This window comes from Drosophila ficusphila, unplaced genomic scaffold, assembly GCF_018152265.1.
Source record: "Drosophila ficusphila isolate 14025-0441.05 unplaced genomic scaffold, ASM1815226v1 contig_791, whole genome shotgun sequence".
NCBI classification, from domain to species: domain Eukaryota; kingdom Metazoa; phylum Arthropoda; class Insecta; order Diptera; family Drosophilidae; genus Drosophila; species Drosophila ficusphila.
This window is the reverse complement of record NW_025064737.1, coordinates 4,145,998-4,170,579: the sequence shown is the minus strand read 5'-3', so window position 1 is coordinate 4,170,579 and position 24,582 is coordinate 4,145,998. Positions and strand designations below refer to the sequence as shown.

The 24,582-nt window shown below is 41.0% G+C and overlaps 4 protein-coding genes across 15 annotated transcripts in view; 2 read left to right on the top strand and 2 right to left on the bottom strand.

Moving 5' to 3' along the window:
- Window positions 1-22: 22 nt before the first annotated feature.
- LOC108098576 (28S ribosomal protein S9, mitochondrial) lies at window positions 23-14,038 on the top strand. The gene is made up of 7 exons (XM_017201612.2): window positions 23-155; window positions 243-458; window positions 520-693; window positions 927-1,012; window positions 1,073-1,433; window positions 13,638-13,800; window positions 13,871-14,038. Exons 1-7 carry the CDS (start codon window positions 60-62, stop codon window positions 13,960-13,962), a joined length of 1,188 nt encoding a protein of 395 aa, XP_017057101.1. The 5' UTR covers window positions 23-59; the 3' UTR covers window positions 13,963-14,038.
- On the bottom strand, window positions 1,817-11,702 carry LOC108098574 (transient receptor potential channel pyrexia). Of its 3 annotated transcripts, none has more exons than XM_043209285.1 (3): window positions 11,686-11,702; window positions 3,806-5,150; window positions 1,817-3,712 (listed from the first exon to the last, which is right to left on the bottom strand). In XM_043209285.1, the coding sequence occupies exons 2-3, from the start codon at window positions 5,123-5,125 to the stop codon at window positions 2,216-2,218; spliced, it is 2,817 nt and encodes a 938-aa protein (XP_043065220.1). In that variant the 5' UTR covers window positions 5,126-5,150; window positions 11,686-11,702; the 3' UTR covers window positions 1,817-2,215. The 3 variants fall into 3 exon arrangements, with proteins under 3 accessions (XP_043065220.1, XP_017057098.1, XP_017057099.1); XM_017201609.2 differs by lacking the exon at window positions 11,686-11,702 and adding an exon at window positions 8,493-11,217; XM_017201610.2 differs by lacking the exon at window positions 11,686-11,702 and adding an exon at window positions 6,683-7,292.
- LOC108098575 (probable arginine--tRNA ligase, mitochondrial) lies at window positions 13,963-16,138 on the bottom strand. The gene is made up of 4 exons (XM_017201611.2): window positions 16,073-16,138; window positions 14,862-16,017; window positions 14,428-14,794; window positions 13,963-14,211 (listed from the first exon to the last, which is right to left on the bottom strand). Exons 1-4 carry the CDS (start codon window positions 16,103-16,105, stop codon window positions 14,058-14,060), a joined length of 1,710 nt encoding a protein of 569 aa, XP_017057100.1. The 5' UTR covers window positions 16,106-16,138; the 3' UTR covers window positions 13,963-14,057.
- Window positions 16,139-16,961: 823 nt separating this feature from the next.
- Window positions 16,962-24,582, top strand: part of LOC108098571 (serine/arginine repetitive matrix protein 1) — a 33,265-nt gene continuing 25,644 nt past the window's right edge. For 7 of the 10 annotated variants that reach the window (XM_017201602.2, XM_017201600.2, XM_017201597.2 and 4 more), the window contains exons 1-2: window positions 16,965-17,093; window positions 17,503-17,862. In XM_017201602.2, the coding sequence (XP_017057091.1) occupies window positions 17,806-17,862 (57 nt within the window). In that variant the 5' untranslated portion in view covers window positions 16,965-17,093; window positions 17,503-17,805. Of the gene's footprint in view, window positions 17,094-17,502; window positions 17,863-24,582 lie in introns of all 10 variants that reach the window. The other 3 variants (XR_001771854.2, XM_017201603.2, XM_017201595.2) reach the window with 3 other exon arrangements.

The following is a 24,582-nucleotide window of genomic DNA, read 5'->3' as shown; positions in this document are numbered from 1 at the left end:
CTGATTGGCCAGATGTTTTTGTCTTCTTCTTCTTACGGTGCTTTACAAAATCGAAAAGAATGGCACTGCGTGTTTTTGGCCTAAATATAGTGAAAACTAACAGAAATCTTTTGCAAAATGCATGCAAATCTAGTGTCCCGCCCGCAGGCCATATGGCAAGTAGAATTTCAAGGACTTAAACTCTTATTTAAGTAGAATCACAGCCTTTTAAACAAACACTAAGCGTTTGCATAACCTTTCAGCCGGTGGCTTCATTTGCAACCGAAGTAACCATCCAGGCGGCTCCGGCGGCGGTCCAGAAGCAAAAGGTTAGCAAGGCCATGCGGGCATACCTGAAAAGATCAAACGAACACGACGAGTTCATGAAGACCCAGCATCTGGAGTTCCAGATCGGTAAGAGGCACCTGGCGAACATGATGGGCGCCGATGCGGAGACTTTTACCCAGGAAGATATTGACGTGAGTGACTTGGTCATTAAAATCATAAAACTGCTTAAAAGAACAAATTCACCAACTGCAGGAGGCGATATCATATCTGTTCCCGTCCGGCTTGTACGACCAAAAAGCCCGCCCGGCCATGAAATCGCCCGAGGTTGTCTTTCCCGCTCGGAAAGCCGCTGAATTCGATGAGACGGGCAGACCGTTCCATAGCATGTTCTACACCGGCAAGCCAAACTTCTTCCAGCTGCTTCATGTAAGTGAAAGTATCAAGCGAGAAAAACCGAAGCACTCTTGAGCTTGGCTTTTAAGGCATCGAAGTACTTAATCTTAATAGAAGATGACAACTACATTTATGTACAAATTGTGCAGGTCCACTGCCGGCAAAAAGCTTAAGCCATATTTCATGTGCTAAAGAAACAACTTTAAATGTGTTTTTTTTCCCAAAATCAAAACTTTTTAAAATGTTTCTTTTTTTCGAATTCCCAGGACATTGTGGAGGAAACCAAGAAGTTGGCGGATCTGGAGGAGCGTATGCTTCGTCGCGGCAACAAACCCGATGAGAACCAAAAACTGTAAGTCACGTTTCTGCGATAAGTAAGAAAAGAATGTTTACATTGCTTTGTATTTTTCAGAGAAATTGCCGGCTTTCAGCTGTTGCCCAAGGATCAGTTAGAAATATTGCTGGTAGAGACCATTGCCGATATTGAATACTCCAACTTCACTAAGTCCATGGATCGGCTTATCGCTTCGCCCTATGCTTACAAGAGCAAAACCTTTATTGAACGTTTCCTGAAACCACTGATGGATCAGTCCAAGCAGTTAGAAGTGCCGAAGCCTAAGATCGATGAGGAGGGTCGCCAGTACATCACCACTTACGAGTGCTTGCGCAAAACAGCCAGAGCTGACGTCACAGTGAGGCTGCCGGGTACGGGAAAGATCACCATAAACGGCAAGGATATCTCATACTTTGAGGATGAAAACTGCAAGGAGCAGGTGAGTCAAGCCTTTAACTAAAAATTTGATGCGATGCGATCATGGTTAACAAATACTCATTTGGGAATTAGGATTTTTTTCTTTTCTTTATATTAAAAGCTGGGGAGACGTATTTTAAAAGATAGACTTGGATTAAAAAACTTTTCTCTTCTTTTCAAAAATTTGTAAAGAAATGTCCAATTAGTTGAATTTAGTTATGTTAACGATTTTTTCAAGCATTAAATTTTTTCATAAAAGTTTAAAACATTCTAAAAAATTTAAAAAATCGAATACATAATTACCGGCAATGAATGCTACATTTGTTTTAATTGTTTCCTTGTATATTAGTAGTCGTTTTTTCGGTTAGAGCTACAATCCCCAACCAGTTAAACAAACACTCCCACTTCATAACAATATATAAAGCATACATTTTATTAAGAATAAAAATTTGCATTAAATTACTATATAAACGATTCTCTGACGACAACGCCAAAACAACAAAGACACAGCCTGAAACCAGCCACAAATCAATCCTGCCAACTGCTCGCCTCTAATTTAACTACTAACTGCTATTTATAGTATTTATATCGATAATAGTGTAGTATGGTGTGGTATATGGCTATATAGCGTATGTATAGGGCGCCTGGCGCATCGATATCAAAATTGGTTTAACTACAACTCGCTGCTACGATAATATCAACAATGTTCTGGATTGGTTTTGGGATCTGAACGACCCACCTTACGCCTAGGAAGCATCTAAATCTGATCTAAAAATATTCCGAAAGGAGTGCACTAAATGCATGCTACTTGCGCAGATTCTGCTTCTGCTGATTGGAAATCACAATCAGCAGCTTGTCGATGACTTTGCTGGCCTGCTGCTGCTGCGATATGAGCGCCTGCTTCAGCTCCTGGATCTCCTGGGTGAGGAACTCAATCCGATCAGCATTGTCATCGATCTTGGTGGTTAGTGTGTTGAATTGGCCTGCATCCGGATCTGGATCGGGTAGAACATATCCCGTAGTAGCGCCATTATTATTGTTGTACTTGTTCTTGTACGACAAATAGTTCTCGGCTGAATTTTTCGAGGACACCGTATGTCCGAAATGCTTTCGCATCTTGCCGACTTCGTAGGCCTTCATTAGAATGTCTCTAGGCAATCGCTTTTCGCTGGGATTAAGTGGCTTGACACATAGAACCACCCTGTAAGCCTGTGGAGAAACCAACGCTGTGTAGTGCAGCAGGTTCCTTAGCCAGGTGGGCAGGTAGCCATTGAACAACGCCGACTCAATGTAGCTGATCAGCTTGGTCTGTCGCACTAGTTTGGACAATCCGGCGGTCTTCTTTAAGCCCTGGATATCATGGACTGCTATGCCCACCAGCAAGTTCATTAGGATGATGGTCACGAACAGCAGAAAGAGCACAAAGGTGATTTGTGCACTGACTTCCAGCAAGAAGGGGGGATCCTTGCCCTCGGGATCGTTGATCAGTAGCGACAGATCCTGTTCACCAATCATCATTACCAGGACTGTTATGAAACCCATGAAAGGATTGGCAAATGACGACGACGAGGGAAAGATGACGCAGAAACTGATGGTGAACCCAATCAGCATGCAGGAGTAGGCCATGAATAGCTTGGCGAACTCTCCCTGGACTCTGGTGTACATGGCCACATAGACATCGAAGACCGGAAGCTGGCCGATCATTAACATCAGGTTCGTCCAACCGAGCAGCACGGCAAAGGCGCCTATGTGGTTTTGGAACGTGTACGTCTTGTTCGTGTAGATATAGGATATAACAAACACGCTGGTGATCACGAACCACTCCATGATGTTCTCCACCTGCGTCACATAGTGCCTAAATGACGAGTAGCCCGTGATCCCGTACAGCTTTCTGAATATCTCCACTATGGTGATCGCGACCAGAACCCACCACTGCATCTCCATCACGAAGGGGTTGTTCCGCAGCATGTCTCCCAGGATGGACTGCTTCTGGCAGAGCTCCTGTGCCGGAATCGTGGTGTTATCGTTCTTGCTGCCATTGTAGCAGTTGTGGGCCAGAGCTGTCAGCACGTAGAGCGTGAGGAAGAGCACGAAGCTGAAGCAGAAGATCAGCCTGCCGATGTAGTACTTGCGGATCTTGCCCCACTTGATGTACAGAAACGAGGAACAGAGCGGGTGCTCCAGAATCTCCTTCTGACCCTCGTCGACGAACGTGTTCAGGTAGCTGATCTCGCGCGGATGACAGTGCTGCAGCAGCTGACGGAAGTCCAGCTCCAGTTCCACTTCGCGATTGACGGGGTCCTGGAAAAGGAAATTAAGAAACAGATTAAATGAATCAAAAATTGTTCTAAGGTTCAAAAGCGGAGTCCCTTATAAAAATATCTCCCAACTCACCTGCGAATGATGCAGCGTAATGGCCGCGTCCAGTTTTTGTCTGATCATGGCCACCGAAGCCGGAGTCTTCCGGGTGATCACGTTCAGCGCCGAAGTGCCCTTCTTCGACTTGGTGGTCACATCCGCCCCGTGAAATATCAGCATTTCTACGCACTGCACCAGGCCATCCAGTGCAGCCAGGTGGAGAGCCGTGAACCCATAGATATCCTTGTGGTTGACATTGGCCCCCCACTGGATGAGGGTCTCCATGATGTCGTAGGCATTCTCGGACTTTCCCACTGCCGCGTGGAGAGGAGTTCGGTGATCGAAGTCCTCGGCGTTGGCGTCCGCATTGCCGTTCCTCAAAAGGGACTCCACGCAATCCAGACTGGAGGTTCTGGCTGCCAGGTGGAGGGGCGTGAAACCTCGGTGGTTCTTCAACTTGGCATCCGCACCCTTGGCCAGCAGTAGGTCCACGCACTCCACGTTGCCCTCATCCGCTGCCAGATGCAGAGCGGTGGACTCCTTTTCCCGGATGCAGATGCGCACATTGGCGTCCGCGTTGGGAGCATTCAGCAAGGCCTCCAAGCACTGCAGGTTGCCCAGGTCGGCGGCCAGGTGAATGGCATTGGTGCCGTTCGGTTTGAGCGAGTTGACATCGGCGCCTTCGCCGATGAAGATCTGCAGGCACTCCAAAGCATTCGATCGCACGGCGCAGTGCAGCAGGCTCTCCTCGCAGTTTGGTTTGTTGGTATCCTTGGATATCTCCGCTCCGTTGTTGATCAGAAACTTGGCCGCCTCCGCTGCATTTCCAAAGGCCGCACAATGCAGAGGGGTGTAGCACTTGGACTGCAGATTGACGTTCAATCCCTTGGCCACCAGGAGACCCAAGGTGGCCAAGCAGCCACTGAAGGCGCTCAGGTGGAGGGCAGATATGCCGTTCTGGTCGCAGAAGTGGAGGTCGGCGCCCGCCTCCAGCAGGCTCTCGATCAGGTCCCAGCGCTTGAGGTAGGCGGCCCACAGGTAGCTGAGATTCTTCTCCAGCTTCGAGGCGGACTCGAAGTGCGCCCGGATGCCCTCGGCCACCACGTTGCTCTGCTCGATGTCCTCGAAGAGCTTGACGCGACCCGCGGCGCTCTTCATCTGGTCGATCAGGCTGATCCGCAGCGTGTCGTTGCATATCTGGACGCTCAGCTCGCTGGTCGGCTCCTCGAAGCTATCGTACATGCTCGGCGCACTCTCCGCCGGCGGCGACGGTCCACACTCCATGTATTCGAATTCTCCGGCGGTCGGGTACTGGGCTTCGATCATGGCGTCAGTGTTGTTCCGCCATCGCACCATCAAGTTGGGTGGAATCGATTTGAAACTGTCGGAGAGGGATTACTATTAGCGGATGAGTATTATTGAATTGAAAGTTGTGCAGGTGTTCTACGGTTGGGTAACTTCTAACAAAGAGCTTTGATTAGTGGAAGATTCTCATTGAACAACCATGGGATTGCTGATTTTAACACCAATCATTACAGTAGGAACTCGATCTACAAATACGCCCGAGCAGCTTAAAGAGCTAATATATGAGGTTGACCTTTTAATTATTACCACTAGACTATTAAATTAAAAGAATCGTTCATGGTATTTTTTGAAGGGATTGATTTTTTATAAACTGCAATACATTATTAAAAAAACGATTTGTTTCCCATTTTTTATTAAATGTGTTGTTGAAGTTAAATATATATTTTTTATGTTTGGTAAACCGAGTCATTAATTAATCACTCGCAGCAATTTATCAAGTTGACTGATGATTTGTAGAACATTTTGATGATCTGCTAGTTTTTAATTATTATATTGGGTTTAATAAAGCCTAGACTTTCGACGTATTTACTAGAAATCATGAAAATTTCGTAAGCATATAGGTATATAAAATATATATTTTAAAAGTTTAAAAATAGTAAAGAATATAGAAACTTTATTGAGTTAATTTAAAAACCTTAAACAGGTTTCGGAGGTTTTATATTGATTTTCAACTCGTTGACAGCATTCTGTGAATCAGATTATACGGATTTTGTGGCGATCAAAGAAATTTGTGTGTGATTAGTGAACACTTTTATTGAAGTGGAAGTTTTTCATTGTTTATTTAGCACACATTTTAATCATCATTCAATTCAACTTAGATTTCTGTTGTTAGAACAAACTAAACTCATTGAATTAATGGTAAATTGCGATTTAGGGCTTTATAAGATACCTTAACTTTTTTTTACTACTACTGATAGTTGTTTTGCAACTCTGAATTGCTCGCTTTTTTTGTGTTTTTATGAAGCTCAGAAGCAAGAACTCTTAATTATTTCACTGCCATTAAAACACCGAATTAGTACTTAATCAGACTGGCTGAAGTTGCCTAAACACAAAGCCATTAAATAGACTCGCACTTTTCTTTGTCTCCACTCTCATCTCGCACAACAAAACTTTTTATAGATTTGTAAACATATATTCTCCATTTGCTTAAATGGCACTGAACAGCAGAGTTCGAGATCTGTTGACTTTTTGAGCATGCATAATTTTAAATAATTATTGTGTGTGTTATTTTTGCGTTGGGAGTTATGCAAAGTTGGCGGGTTGCTTGAAGCGGCTTCGATTATTTCACTGTTCAGTATTCACTGCTGTCGTACGTTGACGGATTTACCGACTGCGCCGGTAGAATTTGTTTTATTTTCTTGGTCGCCAACTCAGGTCTGCTCAGCATAGTTGCTCGATGCATAATTTCAGACCTCGTCCATGGTCAAAAGCTGCTGCACTTGTTGTATAACTAAATCACTACGACAGCCATTGTTGGGCACTTAAGCCGGGAGTCTGGGAAGCTGAGAGGCTGGAAATCTGGGCACCCGACTTGGGCTGAATACCTACACCGTTTGCAGCCATATCCACGGATGATGCCAATTCGCCAATGAGCTGTTTTCAATTTCTAATTTCATTTCCGAAATACATGGGAGAGCCCGGCACAACAGTCGACCGACTGAACGACCGATCCACGAAATACAAAATACGAAATACGAAATACGGACTACGGATCGGATCGGATCGGATTGGAATGGGTTGGATTGGTTGGGGTTGGAACGGGACAAGTGCCTCACAATGGGGGCCTTTTGTGGGGGCTTAGACAATTGTGTCTAACGGGCGGAAAATGCAAAAATGTTGTGTGAAAAAACGCGAATTTTTCACTTCCGTTTTGTTGTTGCTGTCGATTTTTCGGACGTTGTTTTAGTTAGTGGTTGTTGCTATTGTTTCTATAGCGACGACTACGATCACTTCGAACGCGTTCTATCTAGCCTGATTTTGTTACTGCTATTTCGTTGTTTCCGAACTGTTTTAGCCAGCAACGAACGCGACCGCCTGCATTGTTGTGCCAAAACCGACTGAGCTCGATGAAAAGCCGTAAACGCTGGCTAAGTCGTCGATCGAGATTGAAAGAGCGGTAAGCTCGAGAGGCCAGCTTGAGGGAGATACCTATACTACAGGTAGGGCCAAAATAATAGCTAATGAACTTCGAGGTGGTATTAATTTTTTAGAGATTTTTATGTCGGTACTGTTAATACTTTTTTAATTTTCCCTGTTCCTTACAGGTTACCTAATACAAATTAAATTTTCGAGCTAATGCTGTTTATGAGTATACTTTTCCTAGAAGTACTTAACAACAAATAGCAAACCCCATTAAAAATAAAGCAAAAACATAATAGGAGCCACTATTTTGACCGCACCTGTTAATGTTTGGAATTTGGTGAGCGAGATACTTTAAAGAGAGTGAGAAATCTCCAAAAAGTCTGCGAACTCGGTTGAATTCGGTGCTAGTGAAAACCTTTGGCACATTTCACTTTGAAGTGTTTTAGAGTACTTTGGTAGTAATTCAGGACTTAAGATTTTGTGAGAAATTGTATTAAGATGTTGAAAAATTTGTAAATTTACCTTCATGACTGTGATGATTGCCCTGGCCTCAATATCCTACTATAAAACCTTATAGGTCATTTGCATATAGAATTTATTTTAAAAAACACAAAAAGTACAAATTAAAAAAATACATAATTTTAAAAGATACGCTCTCAAAATAAATTTCTCGGAGTTACACTTTCCAAATATATATAATTTTTATGTTTTTTCTCCTGTACACGTTTACAAAAAAAAGTATAAAGGTTCTTTTTACTGTTTAATAATTTTTTTAAATTTAAAAAGGTTAGGTTAGCCTTTGCGGAGAATTACCTAATAATTCTTCTGGCTCTCCGTATTTTCTATTTAAAAAATTTTAATTTTTGTTTATTATTATTTTAAAATCTGTTTTTTACACTCCCTATAATTCCACATAATTGTTTGCTAAGCAAACAAGTAATTATATTTGTTGTTGGCTGCGGAAATTCATTATTAGATGTAATTTTCGCATTTTGTGGGAGTATTATGAACATTGTAAGGCTGCAAAAAAAACTTTGACTCCTCTTCATTCAAAGCATACATTATATAAATATGAAACTGATGATTTTTTGCGAATAACTTGTTACTTTATTTGATGTCATTTTATTTGTCACATAAATCGTGGAATGCTTCCGCGTCTTTTCATTTTGGGTTCGGCACTCACGCCTAAATTTATTTTGTATACATTTTACTGAAGCCAGATATTTCTGCAACTGCAACGGGTAACTGAAAACTGGCAACTCCAACTGGCACTTACCGGTTATTTGCATTATTCTCCGTGAGTGGCTGTTCCACTTCGGTCTTGGTAACGACGCTGATCGAACGTGTCATGCGGCGGGGTTTCGTACTGCCCTCCTTATAGCCAAGATTCTCCATGGTGACGGCCAGAAGTTGCTGCTGCTATCGTCGCCGGTGTCAATGCTGCTGCTTTCTTGCTTGTTGCAATTAAAACGCGCAAATATGCGCAAAAAACCCGAAGCAAATGCAACTTAGGTTTTTGTCACCGCCGCCTGCAATGGCCAATAAATATGCGAAAAAGTTACTTTCCAATATCACACGCCGGCGGAGAGCGAATTTATAGCCCAATTTCAACGACTGGTTGACTTTTTGATAGCCTGCAACGATAGTTGGATGAGATGTTTATGCACCGAGGTTTCCCAGAGTTATCTATCTAAACAGTCCCGCTGAGCGATGCCAAATAGACTTCAGCTTTTTCGGATCTGCACACCCACAACCCCAATATCTGCACAAATAATAATTTTCGCGTCACTTTTTCTTTGGAGTACTCCTCCAACTGACTGAGTGACTTTCCCCAACTGGCTGGATAGATGGACTCCGGCTAAGATAGCTCTTCGTGCGTTGGATGCGACACTCGCGGCCGCAGTTATCTAAGCGCTTTCCATCTGACGCAGCGATAAGCCCATCACAACCATAAGCATTATCGCCAGACTATATGGGGATTTATCTTAAAATGCTACTGGTTCTGACTGTTCTTTACAATGGGGGTTTTAGAAAAGTATATAATTATACCTTTATTTAGATATATTGTTGTTCCTAACCAGATCAGGGTGTGATCCAAATAATTTTGTTTTTATTTCAACATATTTTATTAATAGTCTTGCATAAATTTAGTATTTAGTATTTAGTATCTTCTAAAAATAGCTTCTGGTCTCTGGGTTATAGAAGATAACAAGTTACGTTTATACCTATGGATTAGCCCCTCCTTAGACACTTCCATGTTCTATTTGATTATTTTTTCTTTATTTTGTTTGTTCGTATTATTTACAATTTATGTCAACGTCAGAATCATTCACTGTGCATGATAATTCCGAGGGCAAGGAGTGAATAATTTGAAAATCTAACAAAATTTGTATAGGGCTTAACATAAGCTGAAGCTTTTTTTTTTTTTTTTTAAACTAAAAAATTTTCACTTAATGTTGGTTTTAGGCTATTTTTAGACAAATCTCATTTATATATTTATTTAATATTTAAGGTGTATACAAATTCCGCTAATCCAAAATTTGTACTATACAAATTCGCAAACATCTGTTTTGGTTAAAAACAAATGTCTAGAGTGCTTATTGGTAATAGTTTTGTATTTCCTCAGCTTTTCCACCCGGTTATGTAATTGCAGGGGAACGACTGCCAGGAATCTAGAGAGTTACGGTGTCACATTAGATTAAATTAGCTAGCCAAGCGTTAAGCTTGTTTAGGTTCCATTACTTTTGGCATCGCATTTCTGTCAACAATTCTCGAGCGATTCTGGGAATCTTTCAAACTTGTTTGCAAAATAAAAACAAAAGCAAAAAAGAAGAGTTTCTGTTTGCCTGGCGACAACGCATGAGAAACTTTCTTTGATTAGGCAAAACAAAATCCGCTGACTGATTAAACAGCTTTGGCGATAAATAAGCTAACGACAAAAAACTTCAGCCAAATTGAGCTGGCTCAAATTATGCGAGCAAATTAATCAAAATCTGTGCGTAGTTTAAAAACCAGTTTTTTAATCATTAGGAATTTGCTGCACAGTAAAAAAATTTGAAATGGTCAAATCAAAAATACGAATTAACAAACATTTTAAAGGTAAAGCAGAGTTATCTTAAAGAAAACTATTTGAAACAGAGAAAATATTTTGTCACAATGTTGTAAAGCTATTACCAAACGATTTTTTTGTCTGTGTAGTGGTTTCGGTTTCAGACTGGAGTCTGCGAGGTCTAAACACGCTAACAAACCAATCAAATATTTGTTTAAAAACGCCCCCGTGTGATTACAAGTTTGTTGCCACTTTTGCCGCATTGTGTGAATTACTGGAAATCGGCTAATCAATTAATACGTTTTTTATACACATTTGCATGTGCAAAAATGTGTTAGTCTTTAAATAGAGCGTTCGGCGAAGCGACGGCGAGCCTTTGTTGATTTCGACGGCCCGGAAGTGCGATTCGCCTTTTTACCCGTTATGACAGTCCGCCGCCGGCCATTTTGGAAAACTGCGCCGCCAGCGAGCCGTGGAAATGGCGATTCCCCAGACGATCTTCGTGGCCGTTCGTTAACTTTCTCGGGTATTTCTTTCGCCGCTCGTTGATTCAATTATAATTGAAATCAATTTGACACTTTTTCTTCATTTTACTCGCGCTTTTGTGGGGGACTTAAGGGGGTTATTATGTGAGCGAACGCATTGGGCTGAGTTAAGTTTTATTTTTGCGTTGCTTTCATAATGCCCTTGAACCTGAAGCCCAAGCCCATCTCCATCCCACACTACGCCGTACAGTCACAGGTTACTAGATCCGATTTAGATTTATTCAAGCCCCTATGCAGTTGCAAATGAATTTGAGCCATAGTGCACGAATTAAAGGATTTTGCAGTCAACAAAGGCTGACCACCGAGTGTAAACAAATCTCAATTGCTATTCATAAGATGCACTCGGTTATAGAGATCGTTTATGTCTCACTTGGTTGATTTTGTGATGGAAATTTGCTCAATTTTACTGATATAAAGAAAATTGTACTCAGGTATTTGGGCTACTATTCCATACTATTGATTTTATCCCATTTATTTTTTAATTTTTAAAAATGTATTTACAAAGTTGTTGCGCTAAAAAACTCAACCAAAGTATGTAGTATATGCTGTTAACAGAACCTGACGTCGATGTTATTTTTGATAAAAAATGTTGTTGACAATCCGTTTATGACAATTTGGTGTGTCTATTTGGTGTGGTAAATCAAACACTCCCAAAGTTTTGCGCAGTTCTTTGACAATGTAAAAGAAAAATATATTTTTAATGACTCAGCATTACAAAGAGTCGTTTCTTAATTATTATCGAATTCTGTAACGCAAGTAATAGAGAATTGACTTAGAAATTTTTTTGTGTTTATACAAAAAAAAGTTATAATCAACTTGTAAAATTATTTCTTGAATAGTTCTGTTTTTATGGGTTTTGGGGAATTTCACTTTACGTTGTCTAGTTTTAATTGCAATCCCAGAGCTCGCGAAGAAAAAACGGGGCCGACATTTTCCCTCAAAAATAATCCTTTATCTTGGGATAGATTTTCAGATAGAATTTTCTTTAGGCGGTGTAAAATTTTCCGACACTTGAGGCGCGCGCTCAACGACGTGGGATCGACTGATAAAAGGAACTGCGCCGAAATGATATCGTTCGCGATATGTGTGTCCAAAACTAAGCCGCGCGAACGAGCGCCAATGAAGTAGATGTACACTTAGTATATATACTATATGCCCCAAGTCCGACACTTTTACACTTGTACAGTTAGTCGGCCGAGCGACATCTTCGGGCTTTTTGTCGTGTCGACTTCGCTCATGTGTCAAACTATAAAACTCATTTAAATCATAATAAAATTTTGCCGCGAATTTTCCTGAAGCGCCGAGATGCCGGTAGGCCTCCTCTCATCGAAGGCATCACCCCCAGATCTTCTGAGAAACCCCAAATCCACCCACACGTTCCCGCTTCGGTGACATGAACAGACAGATTTTTGGATTTGGGGAACCCTGAAGTTGGGGCAACCAGTTTTATTATTTATTTGCCTCGTCACTTTTCTGCAAATCCGTTGCTATTTTTATCGCCGCCAATTAAGCATTTCTGTCGCTCGTCTTTGCCATTCATTCTTTGTGTTGTGTACCTACATTAATTTAAAAATCTTGTCCGTAAGCCTTTTATTATGTTTATTATTGTTGTTACTGTTGCATGAAGTCATCTAGCAATTTGTTTAAACAAATCAAAATCTCTCTCTTTCCCACTTTGTTGTTCAACGGGCAAACTTTCAGTGATCGATGGCAGTTGTCGATGCGGTTTGCCAAAAAAGAGGGTCAAGAACAAAAAAAGTTAAAAATGGCTCTTTCCCTTTTATTGTCGTAGTTTTATTGTTTATTGTTTTTTAATCATAACGTTTATTGTCTGTGCTCCTCCGACCATTCATAGGCGTTACGATTGTCAAGCCCCTTGACTTTGATTCCCACGCAGTCGAAACCGAAAAATGATTGAAACAAAAAAAAATTAATTACGATTTGTTTTGATCTCTGGAATCTGTGAACTTTGTGACTGGCGTCAGAGCTGTGTTCTAAATAAGCTGAATATTTTATTTGTATATATATTGTTTACTTTTTTTGGACTAAAATGGGGATCCTTCCTTATTAAGTGGGATGAGTCAGTATGCAAAAAGTTTCCATACATTAAGCCATGAATGTGGTGTATTTAATGTAAGCTGCCCTACCTCCTCTCGAATTTATGTTGCAAAAATATTTAACTGCGAACATAATTTGCTACCTATTTCATTTTGGTTTTTAGGTAAGTGATCTGACTAATTAAGTGCAATAATTTTATGAAATGCAGTATTTATTTATTAATGGTTAAAGCTTTGGCATAGAAGACCGTAAGAAAAGATTTTTAAAGCAATTAAAGAAATTGTAAATTTAATTAAGTATATTATCTAATGTTTTGTTGTTTGTCTTCTTAACCAATTTACTAAGTAAGTGCAACGGCGTATTACCCAACCTATTAACGGGATAGCGCGTGCTGATCATGCCCGCGGCTTTACAATTATCCGCACTTGATGCAGTGCTATAATGCACTTATAATTTGCATCACACCTAGCCGTGGCTGGCGGAACGAAAATTTCTGCTCCCACCCACTCGATTGACGAGTTCTCTAATTGCCGGGCGGGCATGCAACAATTTGTTGCAGTTTAGTGGCCGCGACCGACAGACATTTAATTTGGCTAACGATTCCGCCATTATCTAGAGGCATTGTTGTACAGGAAGCGCTATCGCAGCATCATTTTGTATACAGAGAGATCCATACAAAGGCTGCCTCGGGCGCTCGAACTTGACATCTAACGGTGGCCACGACATTATCTCATTCTCATTCGCCGTTTCGTTATCTCGATTTTTCCAGTTGCTCTTCCCGCTGCAATTTAGCGAGCTGCTGGGCAAAGTCGATGTGGAGGCTAATGTCGAGGGAGGCGGACCATCCGGTCAGGCTGGAGCCATCCGCTGGGGCATCGCGATGAGTTTGCGCAGCTTTGTCGATCAAGAGATGATTGAGTCAATGCGTCTGGGTAAGTGCCTGAGGCTCCTATGCAGCCGCTTCCATTGGCTTATTGCCGCTAATTGCAATTTATGTTGCAGCCGGCTTGCTGACACGTGACTACCGCCGTCGGGAGCGTAAGAAGTTCGGACAGGAAGGAGCACGCCGCAAGTACACGTGGAAGAAGCGCTAAACGGGCACGTGCATCTACAATACTAGGCTGCATTTTGTATCGCAATGTTTTAATAAATATCAACTATGTTAACGGATGTGTGGGGTTTCTTTGGTCTACATTTGGTCCAGTGGACGAAGGCCGAGAAGCTGCATTCCCTGCTGCAGTGTTTTCTTGGCAGCATGGAAGAGGATCAACCGTTGGGATTGTTTCTGCAGGTCGCATTCTTGCTTAACAGGTAATCGTTTCAGTGCTCGGCTTGTGGAATTGCTGAAAAGTTAAAATAAAATCATTATTTCTTTATTCCTATAAATAAATATTATAGTTTAGTATCAATCTAATAATCAGTGGTGTTACAAAACATGTATGATATGTACAAATAAGTTAATTGTTAGAGAAAGAAATATTTTATAATTCAGACTATAAACAGTGTGATTGATGTAACACCTCTGATTATTAGAGTAAGCGTTGACATATTTTGCTTACCACAATCCAAACAGGTAGTTAACTAGCACACAAGCTTCCAATTGTTCTTTAGATTGCCAAATGGTTTGATCAAAACGTGCTAATTCATAGAGAAGATCTAAAGCTTCTCCTGGCTCTTCGCATAAAAGTTGCCAGTTGGGCTTAATGTTGTCCAAATCAACTTCCTTAAAGTTTTCCAGCAAACTGTGTAGACGGCAGTGTGTGTATTGCAGCTTGATTCCCGTATCACCATTTACTTGGAGCGCCTGTTGCCAGCTGAACTCGTGATCTCTTTGCCGACGCTGCTTCAGCACATTAATCAAAACAGCTGATACGCCCAGGACATCACATACATGCTCATCATCCAGAGAATCGTTTGCTCTGGTGGCTGAATCATAAAAAGTAGGGAATGAGATTTTAAGATTTAAAGCTTTAAGTTATAAAGATAAACATACTTGCACTTATGTTTCGTTTCTCCCGCATGATGTCCCGAGCTTCATTTAGAACATCCTTTAAGAAGATTGTCTTGCCCTGGCGAGTGCTCATCCCATGGATTCGTCCGAATTTAACATGTTGCAGCTGATCCAACCTAAGGCGATCTTCCAAAGCAGTTGCCGTTTTGAAGAGGGCATTAAAATGATCCGCTTGGCCATTGTCCACAACATAAAGCAGGCGGGAGAACTCGAACCTGGAGAACCTTTCTAGCAAAGCCGCGATATCCCTGGCCAGGTACAAAGTGGAACCATCACTCTTGATCACTGGGATGCGTCTCCCATCGACTACGACAACCTCACGACCATCTTGCTCGGGCTGCAGGAGACCCGTCTGCCGCAGCTTGTCGAGAACATCCTGGATTTGCTGTTGGGAGTACTGGGACTCCCATTCGTAGCTGTCAAAGTGAACGCCCAATCGATTGTAGACTTTCGAAAGGTCCTCAACGGTGTACTTTCTATACTGCTGCCATTGATTTGCCATGGTTTCATCTGTTCCCGCTTCTAACGCTGCAAAGAGGTCTCGTGCTCGCTGGGCGATTTCCGGACTTTTCTCAGCTGCTTTGTTGGCGGCCACATAGGACTTGTAGAGCGTTTCTATTGGGGACGCCTGCATATCCTTCTCGCTTACATTCTCTAATTGGACTCCCAGTGCCAGTAGACCGAATTGGGTGCCCCAATCTCCAAGGTAGTTAAGACGGGTTGTGCGATAGCCCAATTGCTGGTGCAGATTGGCCAGCACATTTCCGATGATCGTGGAACGCAAGTGACCTACGTGGAAGGGTTTGGCTATGTTCGGCGAGCTGTACTCCACCACTATGTGATCCGAAAGGGAGGGAGAAGTATGAGGTTTGGTTTGCAGGACTTGCTCCACAAAAGCCTGTGGCCGTAGCTGGAACTCGATCTTGGCAGCATTGCGTCCGACGCTGGGGACAACTCGTACGTTCTCCACATAGATTTCATCGAATCTGTGCTCCCTTAGCACCTCTAAAACTTCCCGCTCCTGTTGCGCAACCGCAGATGGGAGAATCCATTCCAGAGTTGGTCGACGTCCGTTCTGGAGCTGCTGTTTCTTGGCGGGAATCTCCAGAGCATTGCACACGTTCTTGAGCTGTGGCAGCTGCATGATGAAAGCGTTGGTAACTAGGGTAATGTTTTATCCACTTAATATTCACCTGATCACAAATTGCGCGCCGTATGCGAATCATTGAGGTAAACAAACAACTGTGTGACCGTTTATCAACCGCCGGAAAATACCTCTGAAAGTTCAATAAATATACCAAAGAACGGTGACGGTAAGAAGGGTGCATTTGCTAGGTGTTTCTAAATTGTACCGCATAAGGGTTAAAAAACATACTCTTTTGCTGTTTCTTTCGCACTCACTAGAAAAACCGTCACTACAGGCATATTATCATAAAGCAGTCTCGTCCGGTGCAAAATCGTTCGGGTCTAGTCCATTATTTTTCGCTTGCCTCTCTCGGGTTCTCTTAGAGAATTTAACCGTTTCGGAAAACATTGTAAAACCGATTGTGAACCGATTGGAAAGTTTGAATAATAATGTATTATAATTATTCTCTGCTCAGTTCCAAAACCAATCTTATAAAAATGAGATTTAAAAAATCGAAGTTATTTTTCATCAAGTATATACAATAGTTACTGTGTTGGAGGTTAATAACTATTGATTTTAAATAAATAAAACTTAAGGCACCAGAATGCTTTTTGACCTCAAATCTCGAAAAAAAAGTGGTGTCCCAGAAGGATAAGTCGTTCTCAGAAGAGGACTTCAATCTGTGCTTTTTAAACTGAAAGATTGTGTGCGGACGATTTTTTTAAATTAACCCTTGAGTCCAAATGAAATACTTGTTGCAGGTATTGCAGGAAGCACACGCATGCCGTAATATGACCGGCGATTTTAAGCCCCATGCACCGCATAAGCGTTAAACCGCAAACTCTATTGCTGTTTCTTTTGCACTTAACAGAAAAAACCCTCATAGTTAACGGATTGACGGACCCGACAAGACTCTATTGACCTTATACTTATATTACCATGGCTGGAACCTTTCAGCACAGGTTCAGTCGTGTTCGTGACATCGTCGAGTGAAATCGGAAGAGCTGGAGCAGAGTTATATACATAGATGTATAAGCAGCAGTAGCAGCAGCGGCAGAGCAGAAAGCAAATCGGTTTAATCCCAAAAAGTGTGTTTTTCTGTGCACCTGAAGTTTCTTGGCTTTATAGTTTTACCAACGATTCGCTTCAGTAACCACGACCGCAGAAAAAACGGCGAAAAGGAATGCAAAATTGCAGCCAGCAATAAGCGGCTAAAAAGTATTGCATACCACAAGGCTGTCATGAAAAATAGATATCGATTTGCCAAGGGCATAAAAATAAGAATCTCAACGCGGCTCTCGCACAAGTTGCCTTATTTTTAATGTCCAATAAAATTGTTTGCCCGATATAACGGAGGTATTATTGGCTAATTACGCTGACATTCAGGAGCCATAAAAATTTCCGCTGTGTGTATGTGTGTGTGCATGAGATCATCGCCGGAACTCGGCGCCTGCTGGTATGCAATACTTTTTCTCACGCCTCGATTTCTCCCCGCAGCGGAAGTCTAATCCAATTTGGCCTATGACAATACAAACGCACTTTCTTCGCTACGCATTATCCAGGTGCGTGTGCGTATAGAGAGTGAGCGAGATAGAGAGAGAGAGAGAGAAGACGAGCGAACGAGCGTGAGGTGAAATATTTAAATTTAAAGGCCAGTCGCGTGTGTGTGTGACCCATGAAAAGTTGTTAAAAATAAGCAACTCTAATCGCCGAAAATCGAGAATTGATAAACCCGAACGAGCGCGAGTTTAATTTGTATTTCTGGCACTTTGGTTTGGCAAACAGCAAAAGCATTTCCCTATGATTGGTTCATTCTGGAATCTGTGCAGAGCGTGCCCATCAATGCCGGTAGACAAGGTGAGTAATGTGGAAAACACCTTCAATAATATGTCCTTTTACTTTTGTTACGTTAAAAGGCAAGAAAATGAAAAAATTTCAAAAGAAATGCAAATGTGTTTCGATGGTATAATGGCATAATGTGCAGATATCCTCAAGCAACTTGCAGGCTGTTTTCGGTGATTTCGCTCCTTTAGCCTCTTAGCCCAGTTTGCAGACAGCGAAAATTTAGTTTATAGCGTCCAAATGGCTTGATTTATGTACGACAGTTGTGTTTGAATCCGCTTGTGGATATGAGTCAGTGTGAGTGTTGTGTGTAGGACACATAATAGATTTTTATTGCATACTTGCAGGCGACAAGTGAAAGGGGCTGCAGCGACTCCAAAATGGGGTGACTTGTCATGAGTTATGAGTCGCCCGAAAGAATTGTGGGATTAGGGTGCATTTATTATATTGGGAGATTTCATACATTCCATTTGTGGTATTAAATTCAGGGGTTAAATCGGACTCAAGGGAACAAAGCTGAAATTCTGCATGACAAACGAGGTGAATGATTCCCTAAATCATAATTAAAATTTTAATTATTTACACCAAGTGAAAGTGCTCCTTGTACATCTTGGTTATTTTTGAATTCGTGGTATTTGCATATTACTTTGAGGTATATAAATCCAAAAAGTTTTTAGTTAGCCTTGCTAAATTCACCATGGAACTACTGACAACAAGAAAATCAAATCTAACAGTCACAGAAATCTTAATGTTCGTAATTAATTTAACCCCAGACTCCGGCATTCGCTTCTGTCAACCTCCCTCCGTACTCCTTGAGCTCTTCCACTTAACTGATTTCCCCTTGGCCACATTTTCCAACTGGCTTTCATAACGTTGATCCATATCACCTTACGTCTGCAATCCTTGGAGTGCCATCACAAATCGTTTGTCCAGAGGCATGCAATAGTTCTGTACTTCTACTCAGACAATATAAAGCGAATAAAAGTGGAGTCCCAAAGTAAATAACTGAAATTCGCTGGCAGCGAATAAATTAACTTGCATTACGCTCGACACCAAATCGCGTCAGCGTAAAGTAAGTAACAGCAAAAGCCCAAAAAAGAAACATGGAACCGAGGCAAGAAAAACGGGCAAAAAAAGCAGCAAAGGCAGAAGAGGCACAGAAAATCAATAGCATATGGCTTGTGGCTTGTTTGGGCCCACAGCTGTGGCCGGCCGGGGAGCTATATGGCACCTAGCACCCGGATTCGGACCCGGACCCGGACACGGACGAGAGTCGGAATGCCGGAGAAGGACGGCCGGAGAATGCGGAGTGAGCTCGTCCTGGAACTCGCTCTCCAGCCTTCCAGCGCCGCCTTCCATTGGCTGTGCAAAACAGCTGACTCGTCAATTTGCCATGACAATATATACTTGTACAAATAAGATTGTGTATTGTGGGAAAAGTGTGCAATTATGCCATCTTGGCTGAAAAGGCTTTCTTTCTTTTTTAAAACAACATTGTGTGTTTCTCTTAAGTTGTTTTTGTATTTTGTTACTAAAACAACAAACTTGAAAACAAGTTTCCTTAAAAAATCAATATTTTATTTGGGATATTATAAAATATTATTTTGTATACATTTTCCAAACCCAATTAATATGAATAATAAAAAGGTCTGCACGTTTCATTGACAATTCAATTTTATATTCGGCATTATTATATATTTTTTCAGAATATATAATTTATATTATACTTCAAGTTGTTAATAATAACGATTTGTTTCGCAGTTTACTGTAGCTACACCATTCACATTGCGCAAAAATAGTAGTGTAAGACCTTCCTTCATTCCAAGACTTTGCGCATGTGCGCCTCAGAGAGAAATGGAGAGAGTGGGAGAAAGCGAGAGCTAGAGAGACAGAAAATGCGAGGAGAGCACCTTATAGCCGGCTTTTATTCGGAGTTCTTGTTGTTGTTTTTCCACCGCTTGTTCAGCCATATGACGTGCGAGGAAAAATTGTCTTGCGGTATTACATCAGCGCAGGGCAGTGAAACTTTTATGGCGACTCCTCACCCCCGCCTCCACCCACATGGCTCCCCAGAAGAACGTCCAACCATCCAACCATCCAAACACCCAACCACCCACTCAACCACCCAAAAGCAACAACAAGTGCCGGCTAAGTGTCGCCATTCGGTCGACGGTTGCATGCCACACGCTTATCGATTCAGCTCGCATATGGTTACCGCCATGCTTAATTCTTAGTCACTCCCCGGATCGATTCTCTGATTCCTTGCAGTCAGCTGGGCGTCGGCCCATAATGCACCGAAAAAAAAATTATGCAAATAACGTAATAGACCCGAAAACCAACAGTGTCATTCAATAATCGTTACTATGCATACTAAGAAAATATTAAGTTAAGTGTGTAGTGTACTCAATTATTTGGATTTATCCTACCAGCTACATTTACAACTTATAATTAAACAAATAAATTTAACCACGGGATATACTAACAGGCAACCCATGTTGGAAAAAAGGCTTAACAATATTGGACTTAAACTTAGTACAAGATTAAAATTTAAGTTTCAATTAATTTAAGTTTTTTAAATAGGTTTAGGATTTAAGTTTTTTAAATAGGCTTTGCAGGTTTTAAGAAGATAAATACAATTTTTTATTGTGTGAATTCACTAAACTTTGAACGACTCAACCGACTTATCTGCCACTGACACTCGCAGTTATATCCGCACTATTGTATTCCACTGTCTATAACAGTTTTCAACATCTTCCGTTGGATTTCATGAACGGCGAAGCGGCTGCCTTTGTTCCCTATTTTATCTTCTGGATGCAGAATGACAACGCCAAGTTGTATTAGTAAATGGTAGAGTCAAAGGGAATGCTGTATTAGCTAAAAAGTATGTAAAAGGTAAATGAAAGTGCTCTACACAAAAGCTAAACGTACATTTACTTGATTTGTCAGTGCGTCTATAAAAGCTTCGATAACTTGGAAAGTAGGTTTAAGGGCTAAAAAGTTGAGATTAATTATTATAATTCGATGCCAAAGTTTAGTTTTAAATTCTGCCATATTCTCTAATACGATAGATAAATAATAAAGTTAATAATATAAAAAAAGTAATTTTAGTGAAACGTGGTTAAAGGTTTTGAACATTATGAGAAGAAGCTTTACAAATCGCATTATTCCCTTTCTTCTCCTATCAATACATAATGGCAATCGCATTGATTTTTAGACGCTTAGATAATATTGATGCAATGGAATACTTTGAACTTTAAGTGTGCAGCAGGGGAATGGAAATATTCCCAGACAACCCCTGCTTTTTCTCCGGAAAACCCGTCTTATTGCATCTAACGAGGGCAATTTGCACTTTTCAGCCACTTTCTTCCCACAACAATCTCCTCAATTGCCAGAACTGAAAATGGGGGAAACAAAAGGCAAACTCAAGCCACTGGGGGCCAAAAGACCAGAGAATATGAAGTTTTTTGTTTTGTCTTTTCGGCGATTGTTGAAAACCGATGTGCAATCTCCGTGGATTTGGTGGAAAAGCTGTAGTTGGCTAAAAAGTTTTCTAATTACTTGGGGTCAACTGTTCAGAGGCGCTTACTGTGAAATCAAAAATGTAAAAAACTCCCCCGTAAAGGAACTTTTTTCCAACTATACCATGTGTATTTAAAACAGTTCTGAAATGAACTAGCATATACACCAAACTTTAAATAAGCTGACGTGTTAAATGTTTAAAGAAAAAGTAGATGGAGTAGCACATGTCGCACGAGAGATTTTCCTGTTTTCCGCTTTTCCAGAGTTTGTTGTTTTAACATTCGTATTTTCTGGCCGTCAGTCATTTTGGTATTTGCATATTTTTAGCACAAATCAGTGAATTGCATGCACAGCGCACAAAAAATTTTTACATTTCTGGGAAGTTTTTATTTGCGCGATGTGGTTTTTAGTTGTTGTTCAAGTTGGGGAAATTTTTTTTTTGGTGTTTTAATAATTGCAATTGGTTTGGAATTTGGGTTGTTAATTGTGGTTTCATCGATCAAATTTTTGATGGAAGAGAAACAAAAAACATATAGAAATTCACTTTTTCTGACCTGCATTTTAAGCAACCTATTTAAGCTTCAGAAAAGAACACTGCATTCGAGTTTTTCTATTTTGCAAAACTTACATTTATTAAGAAAAATATTTAAAAACCATATTCTTATTTTTAAAAAGGCAACCGAATTTTTCGGGTTCGAACATGATTGAAACGATCCGGGCCGCATATTGACATCTTCCATGGGGATAGGGAAACACGTTAATTAAAATTGTTTAGATTAATCGTTGTAGTCCCGTGATAGATGAACATGGTTATTACTTCAGAAGTGTCGAATATTAAAATTACTAATTATTAAACAAACAAATAAATAAAGTTCATAGTTAGTATATAGTTAGTTTCGTTTAAATTGTCCTACCAACTGGTGTATAGCCTTGATTGTTTGTTTTTTATGTATCGGTACTTTTGGCGTGTTAATCAGCAAAAACTTTTCGTATTGATTTTCCTATTCGACAGCCATTAAAAACAGCACACGAATGTCGAACGAGCACGAAATGTCTATCAAGTCGTGCTCATCAATGTCAGGCGATTAGAACTTGCAGGGAACCCAACTTTTTCCATCAAAAGCAAATGCTTATAATGTCCGGTAAAACAGTTGATAAACAACAGCTACAGGGACGTCGATTAAATGGCAATTATAAGCCATTTGCTGATGATTTCCGTCACATCTCATTTAACGACGGAAGGAACCGAAAAACGACGAGAAGAAGCGGAATTTAATTAGCACTTATTAATTTGCGAAAAAGCAGCGTTAACCGAATGAGTTGGTCCAAACGGCAACGCCCCATCCTTGGCACATTACGTCAACTTTGGCTACAGTATTTCCACCTTTTAGTCCTTCAGTTTGTCAGTCCTTCCGCCCATCCAACCGTCCATCCGTCAGCATCCTGAGAGAGCAAGAGCCATCGTGCCATCACATCGCCTAACGTATTTCAATTTCAATTTTCTGCCTTTGAACTAATGCAATTATAATAATTTCCCTTCGCAAGTGAATGGATTACAGGGCCGGGCTAACGGCCTGCCAGGTGCCACATGCCATATGGTATATGCTGTATACTTGCTTCCCGGCTCGTCGTCGCTGCACTGACGCAGTCTTCGAGCCCTCTTTTAACCCCACCCTCTGACCCCTTGCTTAAGTTGGCTCTTGGCTGGCGACCAAGTTGCAAGGGGCTGTTGATGCTGACAGCGCTGATATTAATTTTACTCGTCGGTTTGAGGTTGGAGTAGTGAGGGAATCTCGTTGTGGATGCAGAATTGCTGGTTAAGTTGCTAAAAAAGTTCCTGCATACCATACTTTTTATTTCAAGAAATAATTTAAAGCAATTAATGCAACAAATATTACGTATACGCCACACTGTCGGTTCAGTAAATCAACTGTTCTTTGAAACAAGCAATGACCAGGAGAAATGTCTTCCTTCAGCTTTGTGTAATCCAGTAAAACTTTGTATTCCAAACTATTCAACACCACGAGTGTTTGAACACATTTTTGCAGATTAACAAGAATGTACCGCTCACAAAACCTCATTTCCATCCGTACACCGCTTAAAATTATAGCTTTTTATTCTCCCTCACTGAAATAGTTTTTTGATCAAGCTTTTCTAATCCTTGCCGGCACTTCCACTTTTTTAGCTGCTGAAGCGGAGGACAGAAAAATGTTCCCCTTGCATAAAAGTTAAATGCTCCACGCTTTCAGTTTTTAGAGCTGCCTCTTGATGCGCTTTTGTTTTTTAACTTGGCCAACACAAACCAACCCTAAATGTGTGTGTGTGAATATCCCATTATATAAACGATATGAGAACTGGTGTGCGTATGCATTTTTTATGCGTTTAGCCGGCGGAACAAGGAGGGCGGTGCGGAAAAACTTTTGCTTAACAATACAAAAGCGTAAAATATTTAAGTGGCCATGAAGAGGATGCGAAACGAGGAGGGGGCCGGTCCTTTCCCGCATCTGACCTTATTTGCTTATAAGTAATGTGTTAGCTTCAGCTTTTGGCAAGCGGAAAAGAATTCGCTGCCAATTGGCCGGGAATAAGTGCATGTATAAACACACATAAAATGCTCAAAATATCGGAGTGATGTCAGCCGAATAATTTTCGCACACGCAGGATATTTTTACTTACTACATTTTCACAAATAACATTTTTATAAGTTAATATCTTGAGTTGAATTGAAATGCAGAGTTTTCTTCAAGGAAAAACTTTGCCTTGCACTTTGTCATTCACCGGCTGGCTATAATTTCTCATTGTTTGCATGCGACGGCATCACGATCATTTGCCACATTATGGTTTTAGCCTTGCAGTGGCAATGACAATTTGATATGTCGCTAAAACAGAAAAACAACCGAAGCATGTGGAATGTGAGGAATAAGCGCAAACAATAATAAATTATTTGCAGAGCCAGAAAATATGTATTCGCAAGAACATCAACTCACCCATTCAGTTGCAGATGTGCATTTTGTATGCTGCAGAGTAGTTTTATGCTGCATTGTCTTATTGGCATTCAACCAACGTTCAACATTTTCAATTGCCGACATTGAGTAACTAAGTCAACTCCACTACACAAGCCACTGATTGCTCAGTGCCAGACATGTTTGATTGTTGTACATTCTTTTATCCGAATAAGACAAAACAGGGATTAAAATGTCACGAACTTTGTAAAAC

Excerpts from the sequence above, each read along its gene's own strand:
- LOC108098576 (XM_017201612.2), top strand. The coding sequence starts at position 60 with ATGGCACTGCGTGTTTTTGGCCTAAATATAGTGAAAACTAACAGAAAT. Across the intron at positions 459-519 it reads TTACCCAGGAAGATATTGAC|GAGGCGATATCATATCTGTT; the intron begins GTGAGTGACTTG and ends CACCAACTGCAG. Across the intron at positions 1,013-1,072 it reads CCCGATGAGAACCAAAAACT|AGAAATTGCCGGCTTTCAGC; the intron begins GTAAGTCACGTT and ends TGTATTTTTCAG.
- LOC108098574 (XM_017201609.2), bottom strand. The coding sequence starts at position 8,611 with ATGGAGAATCTTGGCTATAAGGAGGGCAGTACGAAACCCCGCCGCATG. Across the intron at positions 5,151-8,492 it reads GAGAATAATGCAAATAACCG|TTTCAAATCGATTCCACCCA; the intron begins GTAAGTGCCAGT and ends CCTCTCCGACAG. Across the intron at positions 3,713-3,805 it reads TTACGCTGCATCATTCGCAG|GACCCCGTCAATCGCGAAGT; the intron begins GTGAGTTGGGAG and ends TTCCTTTTCCAG.
- LOC108098575 (XM_017201611.2), bottom strand. The coding sequence starts at position 16,105 with ATGATTCGCATACGGCGCGCAATTTGTGATCAG. Across the intron at positions 16,018-16,072 it reads GGCGCGCAATTTGTGATCAG|CTGCCACAGCTCAAGAACGT; the intron begins GTGAATATTAAG and ends TTCATCATGCAG. Across the intron at positions 14,795-14,861 it reads GAAACGAAACATAAGTGCAA|CCACCAGAGCAAACGATTCT; the intron begins GTATGTTTATCT and ends TTTATGATTCAG.